Here is a 26,670-nt window from a genome sequence, read left to right as displayed (position 1 = left end):
ACAATTGTTTAATGCTACCAAGGAAAATATGTTTCCTTAGAAACTGCACTTAATTTTAAAAAATTACTATGCAGATGGTTTAAAACTTTGTTCCTGAAAGTATTCAATCAACAATTCTTCCTGAAAGTCACTATTTCTGCTGACATGTTAATGTCAAACAGTACATTTTGCTAGATACTTGTTCTGGCAACTTTACTCTTCCTCATAGCATATGGACTTGCCAAGGCAATCCAGACCTCTTCAGTTTCTCCTCCAACTGCCATTACAAATGAAGCTATGGGGTGTGCCCGGATACAATGGAGTTGATTTTCTAAGATTATTTGGAGCATATCTATGAAATGCCCAGCCCAGGAAATACATCCTGTATTCATGCTGATCTATCTTGATAGAGTTTTTATCAATTAGATTTAATTTTAAATGCCTGTACTACAAAACAATAGAGGCTATTATGATGTTATATATTTATATTTTCATTCTTTTTCTTGAGGTCTTTACTACCAGAATTATTAACTTTATTGATTTATTACATATGTATAGCTGCCCTTCTCACATAGTTACTCTTTAAAGCAGTGCTTCTCAACGTTTGTGTGACGGCGACCCCCGTCACACAAACGTTCTGCGCATGCACCGGGCCGCGCACATGGGGGTGGGGCCCCCACGCACGGCGCGCATGCGCGGCGGCGCCCCATGCGTGATGCGCATGCGCGATGGCCCCCCCCACACAGCCCGCGTGCACGGCACCCCCATGCGCGACGCGCATGCACAACGCCCCCATGCGCGACGTGCATGCACGGCGCCCATGCGTGACGCGCATGCACGGCGGCGCCCCCATGCACGGCACGCATGCGCGGCGGCGCCCCCATGCGCGGCGCGCGTGCACGGCACCACAAAAATGGCGGATCGCCGCCTTTGGTGACCCCCGAAAAATGGGCGATTGACCCCAAATGGGGTCGCGACCCATAGGTTGAGAACCGCTGCTTTAAAGTGTACATAATAAAACCATCAAACTAATAAAACCATTAAAACAACCAATTTAAACTTTAAAACAAAAATAAAAAATAGAATGGTGGCAAAACATGCAAAGAGTACATTCAATTAACAGTCATATGGCCATCTAGCAGGTTTGATTTTATCATGGGATTCCTAGGCTAGTTGACAGAATGTTCTAATTTCCTTCCTTCCTTCCTTCCTTCCTTCCTTCCTTCCTTCCTTCCTTCCTTCCTTCCTTCCTTCCTTCCTTCTTTCCTTCCCATCCCTTCCTTTCCCTTCCATCTTTCTTTATGAAAATCCTACTCAGAATCATCATAAACATACTACGCACATACACACAAAAATCTGTAATCTTTTCTTAGAACAATTTTCCACAATAATCCTGTTGGATGGGGTACGAAGAGGCTTCTGAACATTGTATTTTCCAACTTTCTTTCCTCTGACTCATTCCAGGAATGTCTCCCTAGGATAGTTAATAAAAATGGCCAGGCAAAGGAAGAATCACAATATAACTGGAACACGTTTGTAGCATGTTTTTTGCCCAACTGCTTGCCTTCTCTCCTCTTCTAAGATCATACTCAATAGGCCAGTTATTATTTTAAAGAGCTCTATAAATCCCAAATTTAATGCATCAATGAGTAAGCAAACAAATAAACAAACAGCAAAATACTTGCAATAAACCTCAGCAGAAACTTATATTAAAGAAAAAAGAATAAATAGGAAGAGTCAAAATATTCCTTTTCCTATTCAAAGGAGTATATTTAGTGACTTTCACCCTCAAAAATGTTTCGAAATTAAAGATTTTGCACATATCAAAATGGTCTATGTCACTTGCTTGTGGAATATAGATGCTTTCTTACTATAAAAACTTAAAGGCAAGATAGAGGCAATTCTTACTTCAAACTCAAAGATAATGAATAATAGCTTCTATCTAAATAGAGGAACTGTTATTTCTGTAAATCTTAGCTATGAAACAATAAAACAGACATAATTTCATTCTAAATCTGACATTTTTAAGTTAGAGTTTATAGAAATTATTTTTTGAGAAATGAGAAACTGTATTTAAAAATGATCTAAAACCAGGTATTGTGGCGCTGGTGGACGCGCGGAGAGGAGCGCTTTCTCCACTGTCCAGTTTTCCTTTGTCGGGAGACCCTGAAAAGGGCCAAAAGTCACCCTGGAGGGGTGACGACTGTGAGGAGGACCCTCGACAGATCGCAGAAGGGCGGCAGCACTTCCGTTTGATCCGAGGCAGCTCCTTTGGACCAACAGAGAAAAGATCGGCCATCAACATGGCCAATCACTAAGCTGTACCAGCCGAAAGCCAAAATCACCACCAAGCACAACGAAAGCACTGCGGAAGAATTGGGTGAGACCTTACCTTACCTTTCTTGTATCCCAACTATCTTCCTGTAAAAGCCTCTTGAAATTTCTTCCCCCCTTTTAACCTTGCAGTGTCTGCCTACTTTGGGAAAATAAAGCTTTGAAAAGAAAAGAACAACTAAACTAAACAATTAAATAACTGGACTTGCTCTTTTTGGATATATAGGGTCCCAAAAAGTTCCCATTTCTACGGGGACCTATTACCTTATCTACTTGTTAAGTTGGAAAAAAAAATTTTAAACTGGATAAAAGCCTAACTTGAGTTTGGAAAACTATTGGGGACATCTTCTGGCGAAGCCTGGTATAGCAAGTGAATTTCTTTGATTGTGAGACCTGCTAACTGCCTAGATTTGTCCTTGGTACTATCTAAAAAAGATAAGAATTTGAAATAGCTGGGTGGTGAAAACAACTTCTAGGAATAATGGAGGCGGACATTCACTGAGTTTTATCAAAAATAGTCTCCACTAAAGGACTATCTGTAAACACATAGAAATGGAGGAATATTACCCACAACTTAATTATACTTATACTTGAAAAAATCCTTGAAGCTACTGGATTCAAGATTGAAAGACAAAGGTGCCACTTTAAAGTTACAAAATGAAGCCCAGATTTCAACTGATGAACTTACAATCCAAAAAGCAACAGAAGAGGAACAAATTAATATCAAAGAAGACTTTAAAGAACAAGCATAATCTACTGAGAACTTTGATAGTTAAACCTTGATTTCAACTAAAAAATCTGTAATTCAAAAAGCAACAGAATCCGAAGAAAGCAACACTAAGATGGAGGGTGCTAAAGATCAACAAGTACAGCATATTGAGAACCTGGATAACCTAGACAATCCAACAATAATCACAATATTGGACATGACCTCTTACTCAAGCCAGATGAAACTGGAAGAAGAAGACCAGACTGAACTGACGACAAATATTCTAAACCAAACATGGAGATTTGAACTATTATGGCAACAATCCAATGACTATAAAGGGGCCAGTTCCTTTGAAAAATTGGTAACTGGATGGTCTCCCTTGATTCAAATTACATGTGTAGGAACGAAGGGAGATCCACTTGAGGATCTAAAGCAGGCATGTCAAACTCGTGACGTCACGTGACATCGCATGACGTATCATAGCTTTTTCTCCATTGCCAGGAATGGGGTGGGCGCAGTTTTAGGATGACGCTGGCCGGCAGTTTGACATGCCTGATCTAAAGGCACTGGTATGGAAGCCTGCTTGGCACAAAAAGAAAGCTAGAGTTAGACTTAAAAAATGGGATTTTTTTATACTTTTTTGACCTATAATGGAAGAGCCTAAAATCTTACTTAATGGGCTAAGGAGATTTTAAAAGATATTAACTGATTTAATATTTGGGACTTAGATTTATAAGGGAAATGAAAATTAGTTATTAGAATATAGTTTTGAATTATAATACAGAAGTTGGATTGAGATAATAAAGGATACTTCATTAGTAAGTGATGAGGTACTAGGATGAGAAATACAATATATTTGTGAAATAAAGTAAGAATGTATTTAAGTAAACAATATGTATATTTTAGATATGACAACTATTTTGTAATGAAATAAGGGAAATTTGGGTTACCCGAAATCTAAATATTATGGATATTAAAGGCTAAATTGGAATACTGTAATTGAAATTAGGTAAACTTTAAAAACAGGACACGGATATGTATAAGTTAAAATATATTGATAAATGCCCTAATTGATTGAGTTATAATTAGAAATGTATTAATTTGAATGTGATATAATAATCAAGGGAAATAGAGAGGAAATTTTTGATGATGTAACCTGAGACATATACGAAAGATTTTGTTACTGGACTATTGACTACCCAATAACCACGCTGCTTCCTAAATACTTGGATGTAAAACTTAAAAACTAATAAAACTTGTTTAAAAAAATGATCTAAAACCAAAAGTTTTATTTTCTTCCTTTCACATACATAGGACGCCAGCACCTCTGACTGACATTATGTTTTTTGGGGGGTTGATTTAATAAAAAAAGTATCTGCTAAATCAAGGCAAATGCAGATACATATGCTAAAGGTTTAAATGTAGACTGAATCCACATTAAGGATAACATATTATAACTGCTGACGTTTCCTCTTTCTGTAGTACATCACTATGACCTGATACATCTTATTCACTGGACAAATTTCATTGTTAGCCTATGCAGTGGGAGAAGATAATTCTGATTTGCTGTGTACCTCCTGGTTTTGGGAGGCAGCATCTCTTCAAACTGAAGATATCAGTTCCAGATTTTAGAATACAGCCTTTGAGAGCATTTATTAGTTCTTGGACACTAGGAAACTCTTGCTCCCAGCCTTCAAGTACAAAGGAATTTCCTTTCCTCTGAATCCGGAACTGTCTATGGTTTGCATTACCTTGGGTACTGATACTCTGGTGAAAAAAAAAAAAAGGAAAAAAGTTAGAGATGGATACCTTTTTATATGATTAGTCAGTAGCATGTTCTGAAAGTAGCTTACCATGATTCTAACAAGAAATCATTTCCATGGATAGTTGGAAGGTATAACTTAGTGGATAACATTGATTTTTAGAATGGTACATATGGTCCACCTTCCTTTTCTGAAATTCTCAAATCAGGGAGTTACAAATGCTACATTACCTTATGTTCTCATATACAAAGTTTAACGTATCTTTCAACTTCACTTTCAGGGAAGAGGATGGTTTCTCTATTTTTACGTAATGTATGTTTTCTATTTATATTGACCACAAAGAGGCAGTACAGGATCACTTTCATTCTATTTGGGATTCATCAGGGTACTATCAGGCATACTTTTTTCTGAGGTTCAAACCTGCTAACAGAAATTGAATTCAATTCCTGGTAGAGAGTTTGAACTCCACAGAATCCTACAGAAAGATCTTTGGCTACCTATGTTCCAAACAAGACAAAGCTTGTCATGCACTTCTTTAGTCCACATTAGTGGTAGAACACATTTTTACAGGAGCAGAAGTTTCCACATGGTGCTAGATAAGATTATGTCTGAAAATTTGGTCGGTTATTGTGATAAAAACTAATTATCTGACTTGATATAAGGCAATTTCCTATATTTACATTAACTGAGGATTTTTGCACTCCTATTTTAGAAACATGCTGCTTTTACATCTAGGAAGTTGCTAAAAGGGGCGTTGTCTTACCTGAACGCCTTTTCTTAGTACGGAGATGGAGAATCCACCAATGGGTTTTCTCTGTCTGCCTGCTCTTGAGACCAAGTAGCCAAACTTGAAATGCCCCCTCTTGCTAGGACAGTGGTTCTCAACCTTTTTAATGCTGCGACCCCCAACCGGTTGTAAGTCGAGGACTAAACCGGTTGTAAGTTGAGGACTATCCAACCGGTCGTAAGTCGAGGACTTTCCCTGCCCGGAAGCGCCGTGCATGTGTGGTGCCGCCCCCTGCGCCAGCCGAGGCATAGCTGGCAGGCGGCAGAGACGGAACAGGCCGACCACCGGCTGGGCCACCAGCTGGCCCAGCCCAAGGGAGGTAAGGCACCCGCCGGGCCCCACGCGCACCAGCAACCCTCTCTGCACCCGCCGGCCTCCCACCTCCCACTCCTGGCCCTCTTTTACTTACATTTTTAATAGTTGCTCAGCAGGGAGGGGTGGAAACTTCCAGACAGCTCGCCTTCGCTGCAGACAACTTGCAGCACCATTTGCAGAATGGGACTTTTGGCGGGCTCAGCAGGGCAGAGACAGCCTGGACAATTCCTATTGGCTTTTGAAAGCCAATAGAATTAGACTCTATTCAAGAGAGTCTATTCTATTGGTTTTCAAAAGCCAATAGAATAAAAAGGAGTAGCACAGCTAAGGAAAAGGGGAAAAAAATGGCGGACTGCGTTGTTTGACGACCCCCGTGAAATGGTCGTTCGACCCCAAATGGGGTCCCAACCCACAGGCTGAGAACCGCTGTGCTAAGAGATCCAGTCTTGACGAGGGCGAAAGTGGCTGAAGGTGGATGAGGTCTTGGCTCTCAATCCCTTAATATCGGCCTAACTGACCTAAAGGGTAGGTGTGGATTCTCCATCTCCGTACTGAGAAAAGGCGTTCAGGTAAGACAAAGCCCCTTCTCCAATACAGGAGACAGAAAATCCACCAATGGGACATACCAAAGCCTCACTGTCCCGATGGGTGGGAAACACATAAGGCTGGATCTATGTCCCCGGAGACCACCTGCTGAAGGACTCTCCGACCAAAGGAGGCATCCACGGAAGGGAAGCAGTCAATCCGGTAATGGCGTACAAATGGGGAGGGCGAGGACCATGTCGCAGCCCTGCAAATCTCCTCGATGGACGCCTGAGTGGCCCATGCCGCAGATGCCGCAGCGTCGCGAGTAGAACGGGCTGTAATATGACTTGGAGTCGGCAGGGAAGAAAACTGGTATGCCTTGTAGAAAAGGAGAAGTAAGTAGGAAGGTTGAGGAGAAGGAGGAGAGGGGGAGAGTGAGGGGAAAAAAAACTGGTATGCCTTCGCGATATAGGACCTGATCCACCTGCCTATAGTGTCAGCGGACACCTTTTGTCCCAGAGAAGCCAGACGGAAGGAAACAAAGAGGGCCTCAGATCTGCGAAAAGGCTCCGTGTGTTTGATGTAATGCCGCAGGGCCCTGCGGACGTCCAGTGTGTGCCACTGCCGCTCCAATTCATGGGAAGGACTGGGACAAAAATTTGGTAAAATGACTTCCTGTGCCCTATGGAAGAGTGAGTTTACCTTGGGCATGAAAGCGGGATCCAACCGAAGGACCACCCGATCTCGGTGGAAGATGCAAAGGTCATTCCAGACCAAGAGAGCAGCTAGTTCGGAGATATGTCTGGCTGATGACGATTAAGAATGCAACTTTAAGAGACAAGGCCCATAATGGAATAGTAGCAATGGGCTCAAAGGGCGGTTTTGTTAGAGCACGAAGCACCCGAAGCAGATCCCAAGAGGGGTACCTGTGTATCCCTTGATGAAGGCACGTATTCCAGGGTGATGAGCTAAAGGAACTGAATCCGCACAAGTGAGCAACGTTGACAGGGCCGCCACCTGCCTACAAATGGTTGCAGGGGCCAGGCCTCTGTCCAGGCCGTCCAGAAGATAATCTACGATCTGAGGGATGGTTAATTTGTAGACCTCCAGTTGTTGCCTTCTATACCAATGGCAAAAAGTTTTCCAAGTAGAATCATAAATGCGATTGGTCGCCAGGTGACAAGAGGCCTGAATCATGGTAATTTCACGTGATGAAAATAACTCTTGCGTCATGATGCTGTGCTCAAGCGCCAGACGGTCAACTGCAACCACTGAGGGTCCGGGTGTTGGAGGACCTCCTGGTGCAAGGACATGCAACGCAGAGGAATCTTCCATGGAGGGGACCGGGAGAGATTCATCAGGTCGGCAAACCAGGGCCTCTGTGGCCACGAGGATCACTTCCACCTGCTCCTGGAGCAGTTTATGGATGGTTGCCGGAATGAGCGGGAAGGACGGAAGGCATAAAGGAGACCTTGTGGCCATGGGGACCGCAAGACGTCCATCCCCTCCACCACTGGAAGGTAATAAGGGAGAAGTACCTGGGGAGTTGGGCATTGCCTGACGATACAAACAGATCGAGGATCGGCTGGCCGAACCTGTGGGCGATTTCGGAAAAAAGGTCCGGATGCAATCCCCATTCCGAGGGGTCTACCGTAGAGTGACTCAGAAAGTCTGCCTGTTGGTTCTTGACCCCCAAGATGTGTTCTGCCCTGAGAGAGGCCAGGTTGGACTCTGCCCAGGAGGCCAGTAGTCGTGCCTTGGACATAAGGGACTTGGACCTGGTGCCTCCCTGCCGGTTCACGTGGGCCTTGGATGCTATGTTGTCCGTGAGGATCAAGACGTGATGGCCCCTAATCCAGTTTTGGAATTGGCGAAGAGCCAAGTGGATGGCCCTGAGCTCCAGCCAATTGATGTTGTGTCGCAAGTCTGCGCGGGACCAATGGCCCTGCGCAAACTGAGACTGTAGATGGGCACCCCAACCGAATAGACTGATGATGCGGTAATGGTGATGCGGTCCGGCTCCTTGAAAGGTAAATCCCTGGTCACCGCTTGTGAGAACCACCAGCATAGAGACCTGAGGGTGTGGACCGGGAGCCTCACCTGGCGGTTGGATGCGCTGGCATTCACTCATTGGAATGGCAGGAGGAACCATTGAAGATCCCGCAAGTGGAGTCTGGCCCAGAGGACTATGGCTATGCAGGAGACCATCTTTCCCAGAAGTTGGGAGAGTAGGACCAGTGGAACGGTGCGGTCGTACACCCAACGAGCCAAGTCCTTGATGCTGATCAACCGCTCCTGGGAGAGATAGACCAGCTGAAAGGGATGCCTGCGGAAATAGGGAGCGGGATGTTTGTCAGCCCGTTTATTCAAGTGAGCCATGACCTTCCACTTGTCCTTGTTTTCTACAAGGTACGGGGCCAGGACCTCCCCAAAAAGATTGTTGCCCAGATAAGGGGCAGTTGCAAGACACCATTTGGCTTTGGCGTCAGCCTGCCAGTGTTTCAGCCATAGCATCCTTCTGGCTGTAATGTTGGATGCTAGAGACCTAGACGCAAAGTTGGCTGACTGAAGTGTCGCATCCGCAGCATACTCAGTGGCCGCCACCATTTTGCTTAGGTCCTGGTGAGTCCGAATGTCCTCAGCCGGGACTCTGGCTTGAAGCTGACGAAGCCATAAAAGGGTGGCTTTGTGAAGCAGGGGAAGAAACAGGGTTGGATTGAACAGGCCTCCCGATGGGGAGGGTTCAGGGGGAAGTTCCTTCTTCTCTGATAGATTAAAGTCTGGCTGCTCCTCACCCTGCGGGGATGAGTATCCACTCATGGAGGAGTGTGCAGGAGATGTGGGTTCCTGAAATATAGGGAACCCCGTAGGAGGTACATAAGGTGGCATGGCTGACGTGGAAGCCCCCTGTCTGGGTGGATGGAAGGACCGTTCTGTTAGAGCCCGGTCCACAATCCTGGATAACAAGGCCTCAAGGCAACCATCAGAGAAAATGTCTCTGAACTCTGGTCCCGAGCCCTGCGGCTGTTGGCGTGAAGGTGGCCTCTGGAGCTGAACCCGAGACAGTTGCTGTGTGTTGGACCAATTCAAAAGGGGAACTGAGTGTGGCGGGCATCCCTGTGAGAGACCACACGCCCTGAGCCGAGGTTGAAGGACCTAAAGGAAGGTCAAATTCAGGGACCGCCATTTGACCCTTCTCCAATCCGGTCTGTCTCTGCACTCTGGAGAACTCCTTCTCCAGAGCCTGGTGCCTACGGCTGGCTTGCTTTTCCGCCAACTTGGAAGGCTTCTTGAGAGTTGCCTTAGCCTTGGATTTGAGCTTGCCTGCCGCCTCCTGATCAGAGATTTTGTGCCGACCGTAACTGGAGGATGGGGAGGCAGTGCTCATGGGTTGAGGCATCATGGAGTCCTCCATCCTGGTTGAGCTGTCTCAGGGAAACTGAGGAGAAGCTCTGGCAAGCAAGCGGTTGGCAGAAGCGAAATTGGAGCAAGTAACAAAGACTGCTCCCCTGACCACCTGACCAGAAAACACTATCTGGGCTTTGGTCACGACACTTGAGTCAGATGCCGAAGGCACGGTTGGGGACCCGCTCTGGGCTCCGCCCGGAGGCCTTAGGTGGCCAGTCAAGGTGCACCAGACAGCCCAATGAAGGGCGCAGAAGGCCTAAAAGAAGGTCTGACAGAGGCAATGTGAATTCAAAATGGCGGCTCCAAAAACAAGATGGTGGCCTGAGTCTTTGAGCCTAGTCTGTGAATTATTAGGGCTATAAATAATGATGCAGTTAATGAGACCTAGTGGAAGTTCTTAGATGTGCTGAGAAGTAGTCACGGCCTTGTGGGAAGTCTTGGGGCCTGTAGTCAGTGCTGGGGGTCTGATGTATAGGCCTGAGGGAGGGCCTCATGATGTTCCCAAGATGGCAGCTGCAATGTGCTCTGCCAAAATTCCTGGGATGACAAGGTTGTGTGAGGGGCCTGGAGTCCTGAGGGAAGTCCCTGTAGCATACAGAGGCCTTCAGTGCTTAATCCGACTAATGCAAGTTTGCAAAGCTGGCCGTGTGGCGTGCCCAAAATGGCGGCTGTGGCGAACTTCGTTGCAGCTTCCTAGAATCGCAAGGGTATGTTGAGATTCCTGAAGCCCCTGCCTCAAAACCTTAGAAAAGGGCAAATTAATTACCTGCAGAATTTGTTTTTGACTACAAAGGGAACCTCCGTTAAGCCTGTGAGTTTGGCAGCTATCCAAATGGCGGCCGCGACTTTTGGGCCGTTAGAAACAGCCTCTGGAGGTGTCGAGGACGAAGGAGAACTCTGGGGTGATTGTGGCTGCAGCGCTGAGCGCTGCGCAGGAAGGCCGATGGGGGAACTGGCAAGGAATTTTTCTCCCCTGCCAGAGCCCTGGGGAGATAAACAGAGAAGTGCTTCCCCCCCACCCCACAAGCCTCAAATCAGCTGATTTGAGGCAACGCTGATTCCAGCGTTTCTCGGGAAAACGTTTGGGGAAAAACTCTTTGAAATGAGATCACTAATTAGGGAATGCACAAATACAAAGATTGAGGCAAGGAGAATTCAACAATGGGTCTCTGACCTGCTAAATTGAAGTGAAGATCTCTAAAACCTGAGAGCCAAACCTGATATGTCTTCAAGGGCTTGAGACCACGTCAAGACTGGATCTCCTAGCAAGAGGGGGTGTGTCAAGTTTGGCTACTTGGTCTCAAGAGCAGGCAGACAGAGAAAACCCATTGGTGGATTCTCCATCTCCTGTACTGGAGATTGTATTATTTACTTATCTTTAAAAAATCCTCAGAACATTAAAACAAAAATTTATGTAGCTTTCCTCTAGCTTGCACTCTATAGAGCCATGGACATTTGATCCCAGAATTCTCAACAATATTTATTGGCTGGGATTTCTGAAAAGCAAAGTACACATTCAGAGAATACAAGCTTAGGAAAGCTGGTTTACAGAATCAAAAAATCCCACTACCCTGCTCCCATCTCTTACTTGGCCATTATTCAGTATTGATAGAATCAATCTGTTGAAATCAAAGACACTCCAACGAAGGGCATACAGCCCGTCTTCTTGCCCTTCACGCTTCAGCTTAGCCAGAATGAACTCTTCCCTAGGAAGAGAAAACGTACATATGATGTGGAAGCTCCCTCCTTTCAAACCAGATCATGGAGGACAGGAGGCTTGATTACTTACTGCATGGGTCCATGTATGCCATTCTGGATGCTCATAACCAATCGCGGTGGGGCAACTTCATGACACAGATAATGGCTAGAATCAGCTGTTAATCTGAAGTAACCATCTACTAATGAAATCAAGGAGAGAGCAGCTTCATGGGATGACAGAGTCAAATCCTGTATTTATTTATTTTTTTAAAAAAAGGAAAAGCACAATTGTTAGTCCTGAGTTACAGGGCCAAAATAAAAGCCCACAAGAAACTGTACATTTTATTCAGGGAATCTGTACAAATGTGTTGCTATTTGTTACCAATATTTTTGCTTACACATCCTCCTCTCCAATTCAGTTAATACCACATTCTCTGCCTTATACAGAGCCATCAGATTTAATATAGATAAAAAATGACCAGCTCCAGCACAGTAAAAATAATTTGAACTACATTTAACTTTCCATATTCATGTTTTGTTCTTTGATTATCTATAACATTCATCAAAAAGACATGTCATAACTCCATACAAAAATTGTGTGGAGGACACACTCTCACCTACCAGACACTTATTATCTTGGCGATGAATACTGATGTTGCAGTCTTTGACGACAATATGTGTGATCTCTTGAAAGTCACAAAAGTGTGCCCATTCAGTTTCACGTGGCTCCACTGGTTGGTAGGCCTGCTTGGACTTGTGGTCCTTAGTCTTGACTTTTCTCCCAAAATAGATTTTATGAGGCTGACTTTGTAATTTCTGCAAGAAGAATTTTAAAGTGAGTTTTGAAATCTTTGGCAGTGATTCTGTCATGGTTCCGATAGATGAAACCCATCAAAAGAACTTCAAGGCAATAATTCTTCTTTAAAGAACATTTTATTCAGGAAACCAAGTATTGGCACTACATAGTTGAACCCAAAAACTAAATTCCCTTCCCCTGGGTACAAAGTAACAAAGTGCAATTCCCACTCCAATAAGCTGTCATAAATCACATTCTCCAATTAGCCTGAAACGCTGGCTTTCTCCCCAGCCCGCCAAAATGTTATCAGCTTGTCCTTGGGTTCCCACAAGCAGCATTATTATTATGGCTAGCTGAGCTTTCATCCCAACCCCCCCTCTTCTGCATCTGATTTCTAAATACCAGAAAAAGCATGTTAAAAGCAAATAGAAAATGGCTTGTCAGAGCAGGAATATCCAATGTTTACAGCAGTGGGGATGAACCTATGACACGGGTGCCAGAGGCGGCACTCAGAGCCCTCTCTGTGGGCACGTGTGCCGTCGCCCCAATACTAGGCCTTCAGCTGGGTTTTACAAAACCTTTTTTGCTTTAGGCCTCCCCCGCCGTGTGCAAAAAAAACCAAACGTTCAATCAGTCAATTTCAACCTGTTGCGGGGAAAAAAAATCTTGCAAAGTTGAAATTGATTGATTGAACTTTTTAGTCCCACCCAGTCTGCTATTACCACTGCAGCCACGCCCACCCAATGGGCCACACCCATCCAGCACTTGACGATGCATAAGTGGGTTTTGGGTTGCAGTTTGGGCACTCAGTCTTTAAAAGGTTCACCATCACTGGTTTACAGCGTTGACAGATTCTAATATAATTATGTTACAGTCTTTCTATCAATAAGCCTTAATATACCATCTTCCAAAGATGCAGAATCAAGGTATCCATTCCCTTGCATATACCTAATACATTAAAAATTTGAATAATTACACTTTATTCTTCACTTGCAGAAATTTAGGACTTTATAAGCCATACTACAAACATGGTCTTCAAGGTAATCTGGATCTGCATTGTCTACAAGTTGTAAATTAAGCTGTCAATTGGGCTATTGCTGAACTTCCGCTATTAAGGAACTAGTATGTAGGTGATCATGCTATTATAGGGGAGAATAATTCAAAACAGGAATAGCAGCATAACACCTTTATAAAAGCAAATTAGCTTTTATGAACTTTTATAAACATGCTTATAAACTTATATAAGCATGTTTTGAGTTCACCAATCTATAGCCCGAACGTTAGATAGAAGTCAAGTAGAAAGAAAAGAATGCTTATAAAAAACCCCAGAATTCAATGGCTTGTTAGTAATATCAAATATGTGATCTATGCAGAAGCTGTTTTGTTTCTCATGCCCTTTAACTTTTTTTTAAAAAATTAGGTGAATATTAAACTGCATTTGCTTAAAGCTTTATTTTGAACTGATTTTGACTGTTATTAAGAATTCTATGTTAATTAAGATTCAAGTTTACAAAAGTGTAAAGAGCATTTAAAGGATTTTTTTGCTATAAACATGAATAAGGGGACATCGATGTCTATGGTTTGGGATGTCAGTAAGGCATTTATGAGGGGAATTTTGATTCAATTGAATAAAGTTTTTAGGGAAAAAGGGTTACAAAGACGTAGAGAAATAGAAGAAGAGATTAAACTAAAAGAACAAGAGTTGGTTCTTAACCCAACTGATAATAATTTAAAGGTATCCATAAAGATGCTTAAGGAACAATTTAACATGTTGATGGCAGATCAGGTGGCTACTAATCTGTCATATATGAGACATAATACTTTTTGTAATGCGAATAAGCCTGGGAGGTGGTTGGCTTATCAGTTACGAAAGAAACAGAAAGCTAGAATTATAGAGAAAGTAAAGTATAAAGGTACTGAGGTTTTTCAGCAAGATTTGATTAGAAAAAGTTTTTTGGATTTTTATACAAAATTATATTCAAGTGATAACATAAAGGGTTTTGACATAGATAAATATTTACAATCAGAACATTTTCCTAAACTCTCAGAGGAACAACAAAATGGGATGAATAGCTTAATTACTGTGGAGGAAATTGGTTTAGCTATTAAGCAGTTAAAGGTTGGAAAGTCTCCTGGAACAGATGGATTGACTTCAAGGTATTATAAGATTTTATCTGAAGAAATGATAGGGCCATTAAAGGAACTCTTTAACAGTATTTTGTTGGGTATGCAAGTTCCTCCTTCTTGGAAAAGAGCTTTTATATCATTGATTCCGAAGGAAGATCAGGATCTTACAGAACCTAAGAATTATAGGCCAATTTCATTATTAAATGTTGATTATAAGATTTTTACAAAAATTCTGGCAAATAGACTAATGCAGGTTATGAAAGATTTGATTCATAGTGATCAAGCAGGATTTATAACAGGGAGATATATGAAACATAATGTTAGACAAATTATTAATTTGAGTACTTGGATAAGAATAACCAGATTCCTGTGGCTTTTATCTTTTTGGATGCTGAAAAAGCTTTTGATCAATTAGACTGGCAATTTTTATTTTTATTGGTAGAGAAAATGAATTTTGGGGATAATTTTTTACATGCACTTAAAGCTATATATCAGCAGCAATCTGCACAAATTGTTGTAAATGGGGGACTGACTGAGAATTTTAATATTCAAAAAGGGACAAGACAAGGATGTCCATTATCCCCATTGTTATTTGTTTTAACATTGGAAATTTTATTGATTCAGATTCGAGAATCAAAGTTAATCAAGGGTGTAAAGATAAGGAAGAAGGAGTATAAATTGCGGGCATTCGCGGATGATTTGGTTTTAATTTTGGAACAACTGAATCAAGCGATTGATGGTTTATTAGAACTTATAACACAGTATGGGAAGGTTTCTGGTTTTAAAGTTAATAACTATAAGACCAAGATATTATCTAAGAATATGTCAGTTAAAGAAAGGGAAAGTTTGATTAAAGGCACAGGTTTTCAGATGGTAAAAAAGGTTAAATATTTGGGAGTATATCTAACTGCTTCAAATGGAAAATTGTATAAGAACAATTATGAACCATTATGGGCAAAAGTTCAAAAGGACTTAAGAGATTGAAAAAAATTGCAATTGTCATTGTTGGGGAGAATTTCAGCCGTAAAAATGAATGTTCTACCAAAGTTTCTTTTTTTGTTTCAGATGATACCTATTTTTAAAAAAGAGGCAAATTTGGAGGAATGGCAAAAGGGTATCAATAATTTTATATGGGCCGGGAAGAAACCAAGGGTTAAGTTTAAGATATTACAGGATGTTCGAGAAAGAGGGGGACTTAAGGCACCTAATTTGAAATTATATTATGATGCAGCCGCCTTAACTTGGTTAAGTGATTGGCTTAACTTAACAAATATGGATATTCTTTTTCTGGAAGATTGGGATTTAATATATGGTTGGCATGCACACTTAATTTTTAATAAGAAAGTCAATCGGACTTTTAAATCACATATTTTGAGGAATGCCTTACTTCGTGTTTGGAAAAAGTATTATTATAGATTAAATTATAAAATACCTATCTGGGGGATTCCCAGACATGCAATTGAGGGAACCTTTAAGGGGATAAATTTTGATAAAATCTCGTATAAAGAATTGTTAATTTGCTCTGGTTCAAATTGGCATTTGAAATCCCTAGATGTATTAAGGCAGGAAAATATTCTACAGTCATGGTTTCAATATTTACAAATAGTGGACAGATGGACTGTAGATAAGAAAGAGGGAATAACATTAGAAGATAGACAATTGGTTATTCAGATTAAAAATCAAAGTCCGGCTCATATAAAAAGAATATACAATGTCTTATTAGAGTTAGGCTCGGAAACAGAATTGGTTAAAGATTGTATGATTAAATGGGCTCAGAATATACAGGAACCGATCTCATTGGATTTATGGGAGACAATTTGGACAAGAAATGTTAAATTTACACAAGCTCAAAATTTGAGAGAAAATTTCTATAAAATGTTTTATAGATGGCATTTAGATCCTAAAAAATTATCTTGTATGTATTCCAATATACAGCCCAAATGTTGGAGATGTGGCAATAATGATGCGACATACTTTCATATTTGGTGGAATTGTAAAAAAGTAAAGGCTTTTTGGATTATGATTTGGTGGAACATTCAAAAGATTTTTAGAAGAAAGATAAAGTTTACTCCTCAACTATTTTTACTTGGTATTTTTGTTGACTTAAATGAAAAAGAAACTACTTTGATGTTGAATTTATTAACTGCAGCAAGGTTATTAGTAGGTTTATACTGGAAGAAAGATTCTTTGCCTACTTTAGAAGAATGGATATTTAAAGTATCTAGTTTTGCAGAAATGGCAAAAATTTCTGCTTATTTAAAGGATCATACACAAGAAAGATATATTATTGTATGGAGAAGGTGGATAGATTATATTCAGAAAAAGTATGGAATTAAAAAGTTTCATTTATTTTATGAATGAATATTAAATATTATAGAGAATTGTTTTATAGGTTATGGAGTTAAAGGTTAATTATGACATTTCTTTTCTTTTCTTTTCTTTTTTCTTTTCTTTTTTTTCTTTTCTTTTTTATTATAAATTTTGTTATTATTAACCCTGTATTCTGCTCTGGGAAGTGAAGGGAGGGAGGTTGGGGGTGGGAGGGAGGGTAAGGGGGGGTAAAGATAGTATAGACAATGGTTGCTTATGAATTTATTTTACTTTAAAATTTTATTGTATTTTATAATGTTTGTATGTTAAAAAATAAAAATTTTCAATAAAAAAAGATTCAAGTTGCATTTGACCCAGTTTTCCTGACAAAATCTTTGAAATTTGGACTTTTAATTGGAATGAATAAAAGTAAGCATTCCCAGAGTATTATATGTTAATGAATGTCAAGATGCATGGTATGATCAAAATGTCTTTTTAAAAAGGGTGTTGGAGGAGGGCTTTAATCACCTGGTCACATCTGCTATTTTGATATTGTTAACCAACTTGCCCTCCTGTGTATGTCTCAGGGTATCCCATAAGATCCAGGAATAATACGCTAAGATCTCCAGAATTACATGAAGACGTATCCACAAATAATCCTACCTCTGTAGGGATAGACCGCCACTGAATCCCATTAATGCCTGTGACCAAGACTTCATGTGTGACAGGCCTGCTACCATGAGAAGAGGAATAGAAGTTCTCCAGATGCGTATGACCACCATTGATATAAAGTGGGACCTTCTCACCCTCTGAAACTGTTTCCAGTGAAACAGCGGCAAAGAGCTCAGTCCCAAAACGTGGAGCCAAGTTTTCCAAAGTAGCTAGGTATTTGTGCATGAGATCCTGTTCTGTAAGTTTCCCAGTGCTCAATGTTTGCTGTTGGAAATGTTGCAAGAATTTCTTGAAAACATTCTTTATGCGGAACTTGGTCAAAAAATTGTTCTGCTGAATCTGTTGGCAAAAGGACCGTGGGATGCACTCTTTGAAACTGCAAGGGACATAGACAAACTGGTACCAAGAGCAGCTTTCATAGGTATAAATATATTTCTTCAGTAAAACAAATGACAAAATTAGAAAGATACATAGATTGATAATACATTCCATCCAATCTCCCCCAACATCAGATGATTACTGAAAACTGTAGAAACTGGTAGAGTTCTTGCCCTCCATTTAATTTTTAATTTATTTAATTTACATAGCTGATTTTTCAGCCTTCTTTGAACAAAGTAAACAAGTTTGCTCTTACTTTCTTTTCTTCTCTTTCTCTTAATCTGCCTCCAAATATTATTTTCGTTAAGGCAAATGAGCATTGCTTACCTTACAATTTTGTCTGTAATCATAAATCAATCGTTAACTGATACATCTAACTGCTATTTTTCTATCCAGGATATTCTCTATTATTAGAAAGCACATAATAGATAAAGTTTAATGGAATCATAGCTTGGAATTACAAAATGAGGCTCATTGTTCAATGAAACATATAAAATATATAAAACTATCAGTAGCAGTGTATAAGTTAAAGAATTCCAACACATGTAAGTTTTATGATAGTGTTTTTAATTCAATAAGTAATATGCACAACTCTTTAAAAATAATTTTTGGACCACATGGCTAAAAAGCATATTATTAAACAAAGATGCAGTTTCATAAATAATGACAATACCTTTTTTTCTCTGCCACCTCAAGAGAAATGCCTTTCTTAAGTGCAAGATGACACAGGTGGAGAACAGCCATTCCCAGGCTCTCATTTTTAAATTGATGAATTTCCTGCTCAGTGTGCAGGTCTTTTAAGGAGGCAACATCATTGATGAAGTCATATTTCCCCTAAAAAAAAGAATCATCCAAAATAATATGAAGAAAAGAAACCTTCAAAATAATAGACCTGAGATCTATCTCCTTAGGAATTATTCTTGTTCTCTTACTGGGGATCTAACTCAAATATTACCAAAGACTGGCATAGCAATTTTACATACAATTATACAAAATACTAAACTTTGCTGTAAAAAAATAAGAATGATTACATAATGTGTAAAGAGAAAAACTGCTAGGAATGAAGCCGCAAAGAGAAAGGAATAGTTAAGATGAGAGCATAGAAAATGAACACAAATATTGACAGAAATTTTGGGATAAAAACTGAGATAGGTGACTGCTATAATGCTATTTCAGATATTTCGATGAGAATGCTAGTGATATGTTCAATAAAACACAAGTAATGAATTCTTGGACTGACTCTATATCAGGGATGTCACTCTGCCAGCCCCTGGGCCAGACGCGGCATGCAGAAGCCGCACCCACCCCATTGCTGGCAATGGCAAAACTATCCCGATACATTGCGTGACGTCATGTGACGTTGCGAGTTTAACATGTCTGCTCTATATCATAGTCTACCCTGAAAAGGAATAGGGGAATAAATATGTAAGTTAATAGGTAAAAACTATTAATAGATGCACAACAGTGAAGATAAACAAGAAAGCTCTTCTAGAAGTCATTAGTGTTTGGCCACATATTTGAAATCCAATCCTGATCATTTTCAGTTGTTTTTCAATAATACCTGTCCCAATCTGAAGCTGCCAAATACCATCTCAGTAAAGATCTTTCTTTGCAACAATGGAATTTTTCATCTCTACAATTGCCCATTTCAGTGTTAAGAAGGACCATTTTGATTCAAGTGTAAACAAACATTATTTCCAATTTTTTTTCTCACATATTAAATATATTTTCTAGGTCCAATAGTCAACAGGAAAAGAATGATCTGGTCACATGAATGCTCGAACTAAGCAACTGAACTAGATTTTAGCAAAACTTTCATATTGGACAGGTATTCTTCACATTTGCAATATGGAATAATACTCTTTCCTGGGATGAATCAGATTATTATTAGACAGTTTTACTGTCTGTACAAAATGTAGCTCAGTTTGCTTTCTTTTCCAGCTCTAGCTTGATAGATTCCCTGTTTCATCACAATCTGTTTCATACAGCTTGGTTTTCACGGTGCAATATTTTGTGCAATCACCATTTTTATTTATTCTTATTTATGCAGCCCCGCCATCCCAACATTTCGTGGAGCCTTTCTTCCAGCTACTTTCTCCTGAACTATAACCTACAATGCTCCAGATATATATTAGGCTTAATCCAAATGGATGAACTATCAAAAGAAATGCCATACTTGCTCAAAGAGATAGGCAAATGATGATTTATCCAGGATGGCATTGCCTTGTTCACTCCTATATGACCTGTCCTCTGAGTCAGCTAAGTGAGGAATACTGCGATATATGGCTGGCTCCTTGTCATTTGTCCCGTGCCAGTTTCGGAAATAGTATCTGTATGAGCAACAATAATGCAATCAGTCCAATGGGTCTACAAAGAAATCAATAGCATTTAATATGAAATATTAGTCATTATTACAAATATGAAGCATCTGCATGTCATATTTATCAACATTATTGATAAAATCATAGAATATTTTACTTACTTACTCATTCATAAACCTGAAACTGCCTGAATCTCAACAGCCTTGGGCCAAATCATAGAATAAAGACCTAAGTGGTCATCAAGTCCAACCCCCTGCATGCCTCAGGAGTCACTACACCATCCTCAGTAGATGGCTAATCAATATGTTGAATGAGATCCAAGAATAATAAAAACCCCTTGAGTCCTTCTGATTTGGTAATCATATATGTCTAAACATTAATAAGAACTTTAACAGGGTCTGTAGCACTTCACTTTTTGCAATATTTTAAATGTAACCACTTTAAAATAGTATCAAGAGAGGTAAGTTGCAAAGTGATAAATAGCACTAGTAAGCTCAGCAATGAACTCATTTGTAGTATCAAGCAGTTAGATCCCTAACAACAATATAAGATTAAAATGGTCTACTGCTGGAAGAACAAAGGATATAATATCTACATGTGAGTAATTAAAACAATGGTATATGAATGCTAATATTGCTATATCTATTAGCATTCTAAGAAATAACAAAAGAACAGTGGCACAGTTCTCAAGGGTTAATTCAATTGACAGCTAATATGCATTTCTCAGAAGCCCTGATCAAAGCTATCTTAATATATTACTGCCCTGAACAAACAGTATTGACAATCTTCTAAGAGTTTAACTAAAGCTGCTTGACAAGACTGATTTATCAGTATGTTGCCTGTATACACATGTACTATGGAAACCTAAAGCAACAGACAGGTCTTGTAGATAATGCTTCCAAATAGCTCTCTTAGCTACTTCTCATAGCTACTGGTGTGAATTATTGTAGCTCTGGCAAATTGGTAACATTTATTTAATTCAGTTGTTTCCAAGACAGTAGCAAGAGAGGAATTATGCTGACGACTCATTCTGCTAGCATCCTAGTGCTGCAACAGTTATTTTTCTGAATAGCTTGCCTATAAATATAACCTTAGTAGGCATAATGCAAGCAATATGCCTTTACCCTTGCAAGGTTTATCTTCAATTGAATGCACTAAATTAAAACTACCAGATCTAGAGTGCAAAATTCTGAACAACCGCTAGATGGAAGTAAAGAGATATAGATCTAGTGATCTTGTTGTTACTATTAATAATAATAATACTCTATGAAATTTAGATGCCACTGATTCCCTGTGTCTCCAGTTGGGTGGTTTACAATTGTTACAAATATTTTTAAGAGTTAAAAAAAGACAAAAAAGATAAAAACAACATAAGACAAAAGAACAAAGATGGCAAAGGAAACAGATCTAGGAGGGTACAAGGTAGAGGTATCAGTCCCTGCCAAAGGTCTGGGCAAAGAGCCAGGTCTTTAGGAACAGCAGAGTAGGAACTGTTTTGAAGGGAAACTCATTCCAGAGTTATTAATTACACAACTCTATCCAGGGCAAAGCTCATACACATAGGTATAGATTTCATTATGCACTAAAATATATATCAGAAAGTTTGAATCAGCAGCATTTTAGGTTGCTGTGGATAGAAAGTAGATATTTTTAGGTTTGTGATAGTTACATACTATATTCTGAAGAATAGTGGAAAATGCAAGGTTGAGTTCTAGGGGTGGGAAAATGTTCAACACTCAAAATATGCAAAAAAAATAATTCCGTAGTGAATTGATAGAACAAAATAAGAACATGCAGGAAAAAAAATGAGCCAAGAGACCTCAAAATAAAAAAAACAGTGTCCGACCAGCAACTGTTAGAATTAAGCCTGCCTGTTTGAAATATGCAGTGTAACAATTCAATTCTTTAACCTGAAAGATTCTGACAATTAGAGAGGAGTGATGAAAGGTTCCAAATGTGGGACAGACCATCTATAATGACATGTATTATGTATGTAAATATGTATGTATATAAAAGAGCACATTTCTAGATACAAATCCTTCTAAAGAAAGGGTTTTGATAGAAATCCTTTCTAAAGAAATTTACAAGCTATACAAAACCATAAGCATTCTCTGCATAGCCTCCAGACTCCTTATCATTTTTGTTGCTCTTCTGTGCACTCTTTCTAGAGTCTCAACATCTTTTTTGTATTGTGGTGACCAAAACTGGTCGCAGTATTCCATGTGTGGTCTTACCAAAGCAGTATAAAGCACTAGTAACACTTCATGTGACCGTGACACTATTCCTCTGTGGATGCAGCCTAGAATTGCATTGGCATTTTTGGCTATTGCTGCACACTGCGGGCTCATGTTTAAGTAATTATCCACTAGAACTCCAAGATCTGTCTCACCATTACTGCTATTGAGTCAGGTACCATTTATTCTATACCTGTGCATTTGGGTTTTTTTAACCTAAGTGTAAAATCTTACTTTTCTCATCACTGAATTGCATTTTGTTCAATAGAGCTCAGCACTCAGGTCTGGACCTTGAGCCTATCTTCTCATGTATGGGCTATTCCCCCCAGCTTGATGTCTGCAAATTTAATGAGTTCTCCTTCTTTCCTCTCATGTAAATTGTTTATGAAGATGTTGAAGAGTGCTGGGCCTAAGAAAGAACCTTGGGGGTACCCCACTGTATGCTTCCCTCTGTGTAGATGTAGTTCCATTAAGTACTACACATTGAGTGCAATTGATCAGCCAGTTACAAATGCATCTGGTGGTGGTGCTATCTATCCAACATTTTTCTATCTTACTAAGAAGTAGGTTGTAGTTTATTTTGTCAAATACCTCACTGAAGTCCAGGTATACTATGTCTACATCATGTTGCTGGTTTGCTAATTTAGACACTTTATCAAAGAACGCAATACATTTTGTCTGGCATGATCTGTTTTTGACAAAGCCACGTGAATAAATATATAAATGGTAAGTAAATGTTTATCTAAGGAATTTATATATTGGCCTGATCTTAAGGCAGCACAAAACTAAGAATTATTAATTAATCAGGGAAAATCTTAAGTTTAAATTTTAAACTATTTATTCAAGAGAAGACTTGAATGAATGAAAGCTTTTATCAAGAGCAAGGCTTTATATTTAAAAAACCCAACAATCCTACTCTGGTATTAAATCTATAAATGTTATCTGTATTTACCAATACAGCAATATCATATGAATACTTCAGATTTAGCCAGGCTATTTGCCCCTTGCCTATCAAACTGAAGCAGATTTCCTCTTTCCTTTTACTTTTGACCATAATAGCTGTAGCATAAATTCTGAGAATGTGAAGGAATCTGACATCGCTTTTTCCAGATTAACAAATAGTATCAAAAGGCATAAACTTTCATGATGTTGAGCTAATTTCATTGGATATATGAAATGGTTAAACTGATATAGGATTTAAATTGGGATAAGGGGCAAGGGAAGAGAGACTTACTGCATCTCTATTATGATCCTCTTAAAAGTGTTTTCTTGTTTAAAATGCAATTTCAGTATACCAGATAATTGTGAAAAGTAGGTTAGAGTTACTGAAGGAAAGCCAAAGTAAGAATCACTCTGCTCTTGATTCAGAAGAGCAAACAAAAAACTGTTCTTCATTCTGTACAACGCTTTCAGGAAGAAATAGCTAACTGTTTCAAAACATGTGGTCAAACCACATTGACCAAGAAACACACAAATGCAAGGCTGCTATGAAACTAAAGCTGCAGTAGCATTTGATGGAGTTTTTCATTATACTAATGGCCTACTTTTGAGTCACTGAACATTATAATTTTATACAAAACTTTATTATTCAGTATAATAATAAAAAAGAATATCAATACAACTGATACACACACACATACCTAGTACTTCTGGAAAAAAGGAGAATTATGGATTTTGAATACAAATGCATAATATTCTTGGCACTCAGAATACACAAAGCAAATAAGACTCTCCATATGTCATAGTGCTGCATTAAAATATTATTCAATCCCAATCATTCTACTATATTACAAATAAAAATAATACCTCAGGTTCTCTGACCTCATAAACATGTTTTGAAGAAAGCCATTTTATTGCATTTTTGAAAAGCCTGAAGGGTTATACTCAAGTATATTTCCTTAGACAAATTACTTTATTTAGTATGAAAAAGAAAGGCCTGTAACAAAATACTGCAGAATAATCCCATTTCTAAAAAAATGTATTTATGATTAATAAAAACAAAATTACCCCAAATGAAATGACTCAAACAGCAGCAAATCTGTATTTAATACTGATTGCAACTTTTAAATATCTTTTTAAAAAAGAACTTGAATAGACTTCCAACCATCTTCAAGGAAACAATTCAATGAAGAATTCCATAGAACCAGTGGCTCTTCTAAAAACCCACTTGTTTTGATTTAATCTCACAACAATGACAAGATATAGAAATGATCATCTAAATGAGACTTCCAAAGGAAGAAATGGTGGACTGAAGATGACTCTGCAAAAAGCAGAACCAAAGAACAAGCAGCCAGTGAGTAGACCACCTCTTCAAATCTTTCTGAATAAAGAAAAAACTGGAGACTGCCCACTTGCTTGCTCCACATGAGGAGACCACAAGATAGCAGTCTCTGACAAGTTTTGAGTACTAGGAAACAAGGGAATAGCTATTTTGTTCAGACTATAGCCAGCACCTTTAAAAGGATACTAGTTTGCATATTTCCTTTTCTAATCACATTCAGAAATTGCTTAACTACTTTTCAGCTATTAGAAATCTTTGGACTGACAAGTCTGAAAACACCAGGTGAATTTGCCTCCAATAGTTCATGAACGAAAAATTCAATTACAAGCTTAAGAAATTAATCACTTTGAAATAAATAGCAAAAACTTAATTAAGATTTTGATTTTAGCAAGCTATGCACAGATTAAGGTTCCAGATAAATTTGAAACAACATTTTGGAATTAACTTAAGAATCTTTCCTGTGTAGAAGCAAATTTTATTTCTAGGAATAGATTGTGTCCAAAAGATGTTTTGGAAGAAATCATAGAAAAGGAGCAACTGAAAATGGATCTTACAAATGAGAGGCTACAAAAACGACATGGAAAAAGAAGTTTCATTGGTCATACAAAAGATATCAGTTGATGTTTAAAAATCAAAAGAGAATTATAAATAATAAACTATAAGAGTGACTTGGATAATTCTTTTATATTGGATTTACAAGAGAGGTTTGGATGAATTTTGTCAGAAGGTAACAAAAGAAATGAAAAAGAAATCACATTTTATGACATTATTTGAATGGACTAAAAAATAAGGAATATAAAATTGGTTTATTTGATTAAAGTTGAAATAGATATTTATTTCAGGCAACCTTAATGGATTTTACTGACATCAGGATTGAAATGATAATGCTTTGGGTTTTAGGTAAACTTGTTTATATGTTAAGATGAAGTCCAGAAATCACATTCATACATACATACACATACATACATATATATATAGTTACTTTTCTTTTTCTGTTTTTTACATTTTTTCTTTTTCTGTTCCTTTGCACTGTTTACTTTCTACTTTTTTTTCTTTTAGTTTTTACTACTGCACTTATCTTTAATAAAATTATTTTAAAAAGACAAAATCATAAATCAAAATCATTAATCATTATTTTCTGTTTCATGCAAAAAGTCTATAATGGTTTTCCAGTCAGCAATAAAGGTAGATATTTGTCTTTTATCTGATCAAAGACATTAATTTAACCATTTCAGCAAGTTCTATCATCTTACCAATCATACCTTCATTGCGGGTAATGCAGAATCTTTTCATCTTTGTACATGCAATAATCTTACTGCAGTTATATAGAAAAAAAAGCTTCCTGACTTTATTCCAAATATTTCTGCATCACTCCTAAAAGAAAAACCTCTGGTTTTGGAGGTCTTCTTGTCCAACCCCCTGCTCAAGTAGGAGACCCTATACTATTTCAGACAAATGGCTGTCCAGTCTCTTCTTAAAAAAATTCAGTGATTGAGCATCCAAAACTTCTGAAGTTCCACTAGTTTATTGTTCTCACTGTTGGGAAATTTCTCCTTAGTTCTGGGTTGCTTATCTCCTTGATTAGTTTCCATCCATTGCTTCTTGTCTTGCCTTCAGGTGATTTGGAGAATAGGCTGACCCCCTCTTCTTTGTGGCAGCCCCTCGAATATTGGAACACTGCTATCATGTTGCCCTACTCCTTCTCTTCACTAGACTAAACATACCCAATTCCTGCAACCGTTCCTTATATGTTTTAGCCTCCAGTCCCCTAATCATCTTTATTACTCTTCTCTGCACTCTTTCCAGAGGCTCAACATCTTTTTAATGTTAGGGTGACTAAAACTGGATGCAGTATTTCAAGTGTGGTCTTACCATGGCCTTATAAAGCATGATACTGATTCTATCCTTCTGTTAATGCAGCTTAGGATTGCATTAGCTTTTTGGGTGGCTGCCACACACTGCTGACTCATAGTTAAATGATTGCCCACTAGGACTCCAAGATCCCTCTCACTATTGAACCGCATCTCACCTAA

General features: G+C 39.0%; 1 protein-coding gene across 3 annotated transcripts in view; it reads right to left on the bottom strand.

Moving 5' to 3' along the window:
- TYK2 (tyrosine kinase 2) overlaps positions 1 to 26,670 on the bottom strand; it is a 52,088-nt gene that overhangs the window by 16,336 nt on the left and 9,082 nt on the right. For all 3 annotated transcript variants that reach the window (XM_039328351.1, XM_039328350.1, XM_039328352.1), the window contains exons 4-10: positions 19,978 to 20,131; positions 18,475 to 18,635; positions 17,415 to 17,799; positions 12,140 to 12,334; positions 11,610 to 11,767; positions 11,409 to 11,526; positions 4,597 to 4,789 (exon numbers count right to left, since the gene is read on the bottom strand). In XM_039328351.1, coding sequence (XP_039184285.1) covers positions 4,597 to 4,789; positions 11,409 to 11,526; positions 11,610 to 11,767; positions 12,140 to 12,334; positions 17,415 to 17,799; positions 18,475 to 18,635; positions 19,978 to 20,131 — 1,364 coding nt within the window. The remainder of the gene's footprint in view (positions 1 to 4,596; positions 4,790 to 11,408; positions 11,527 to 11,609; positions 11,768 to 12,139; positions 12,335 to 17,414; positions 17,800 to 18,474; positions 18,636 to 19,977; positions 20,132 to 26,670) is intronic.

The sequence above is a fragment of the Crotalus tigris genome, unplaced genomic scaffold (genome assembly GCF_016545835.1).
Source record: "Crotalus tigris isolate CLP2741 ecotype Arizona unplaced genomic scaffold, ASM1654583v1 scf7180000024375.2447938, whole genome shotgun sequence".
In the NCBI taxonomy this organism is placed as follows: Eukaryota; Metazoa; Chordata; class Lepidosauria; order Squamata; family Viperidae; genus Crotalus; species Crotalus tigris.
Note: the sequence above shows the minus strand (reverse complement) of the source record. Positions and strands in the feature narration are given on the sequence as shown.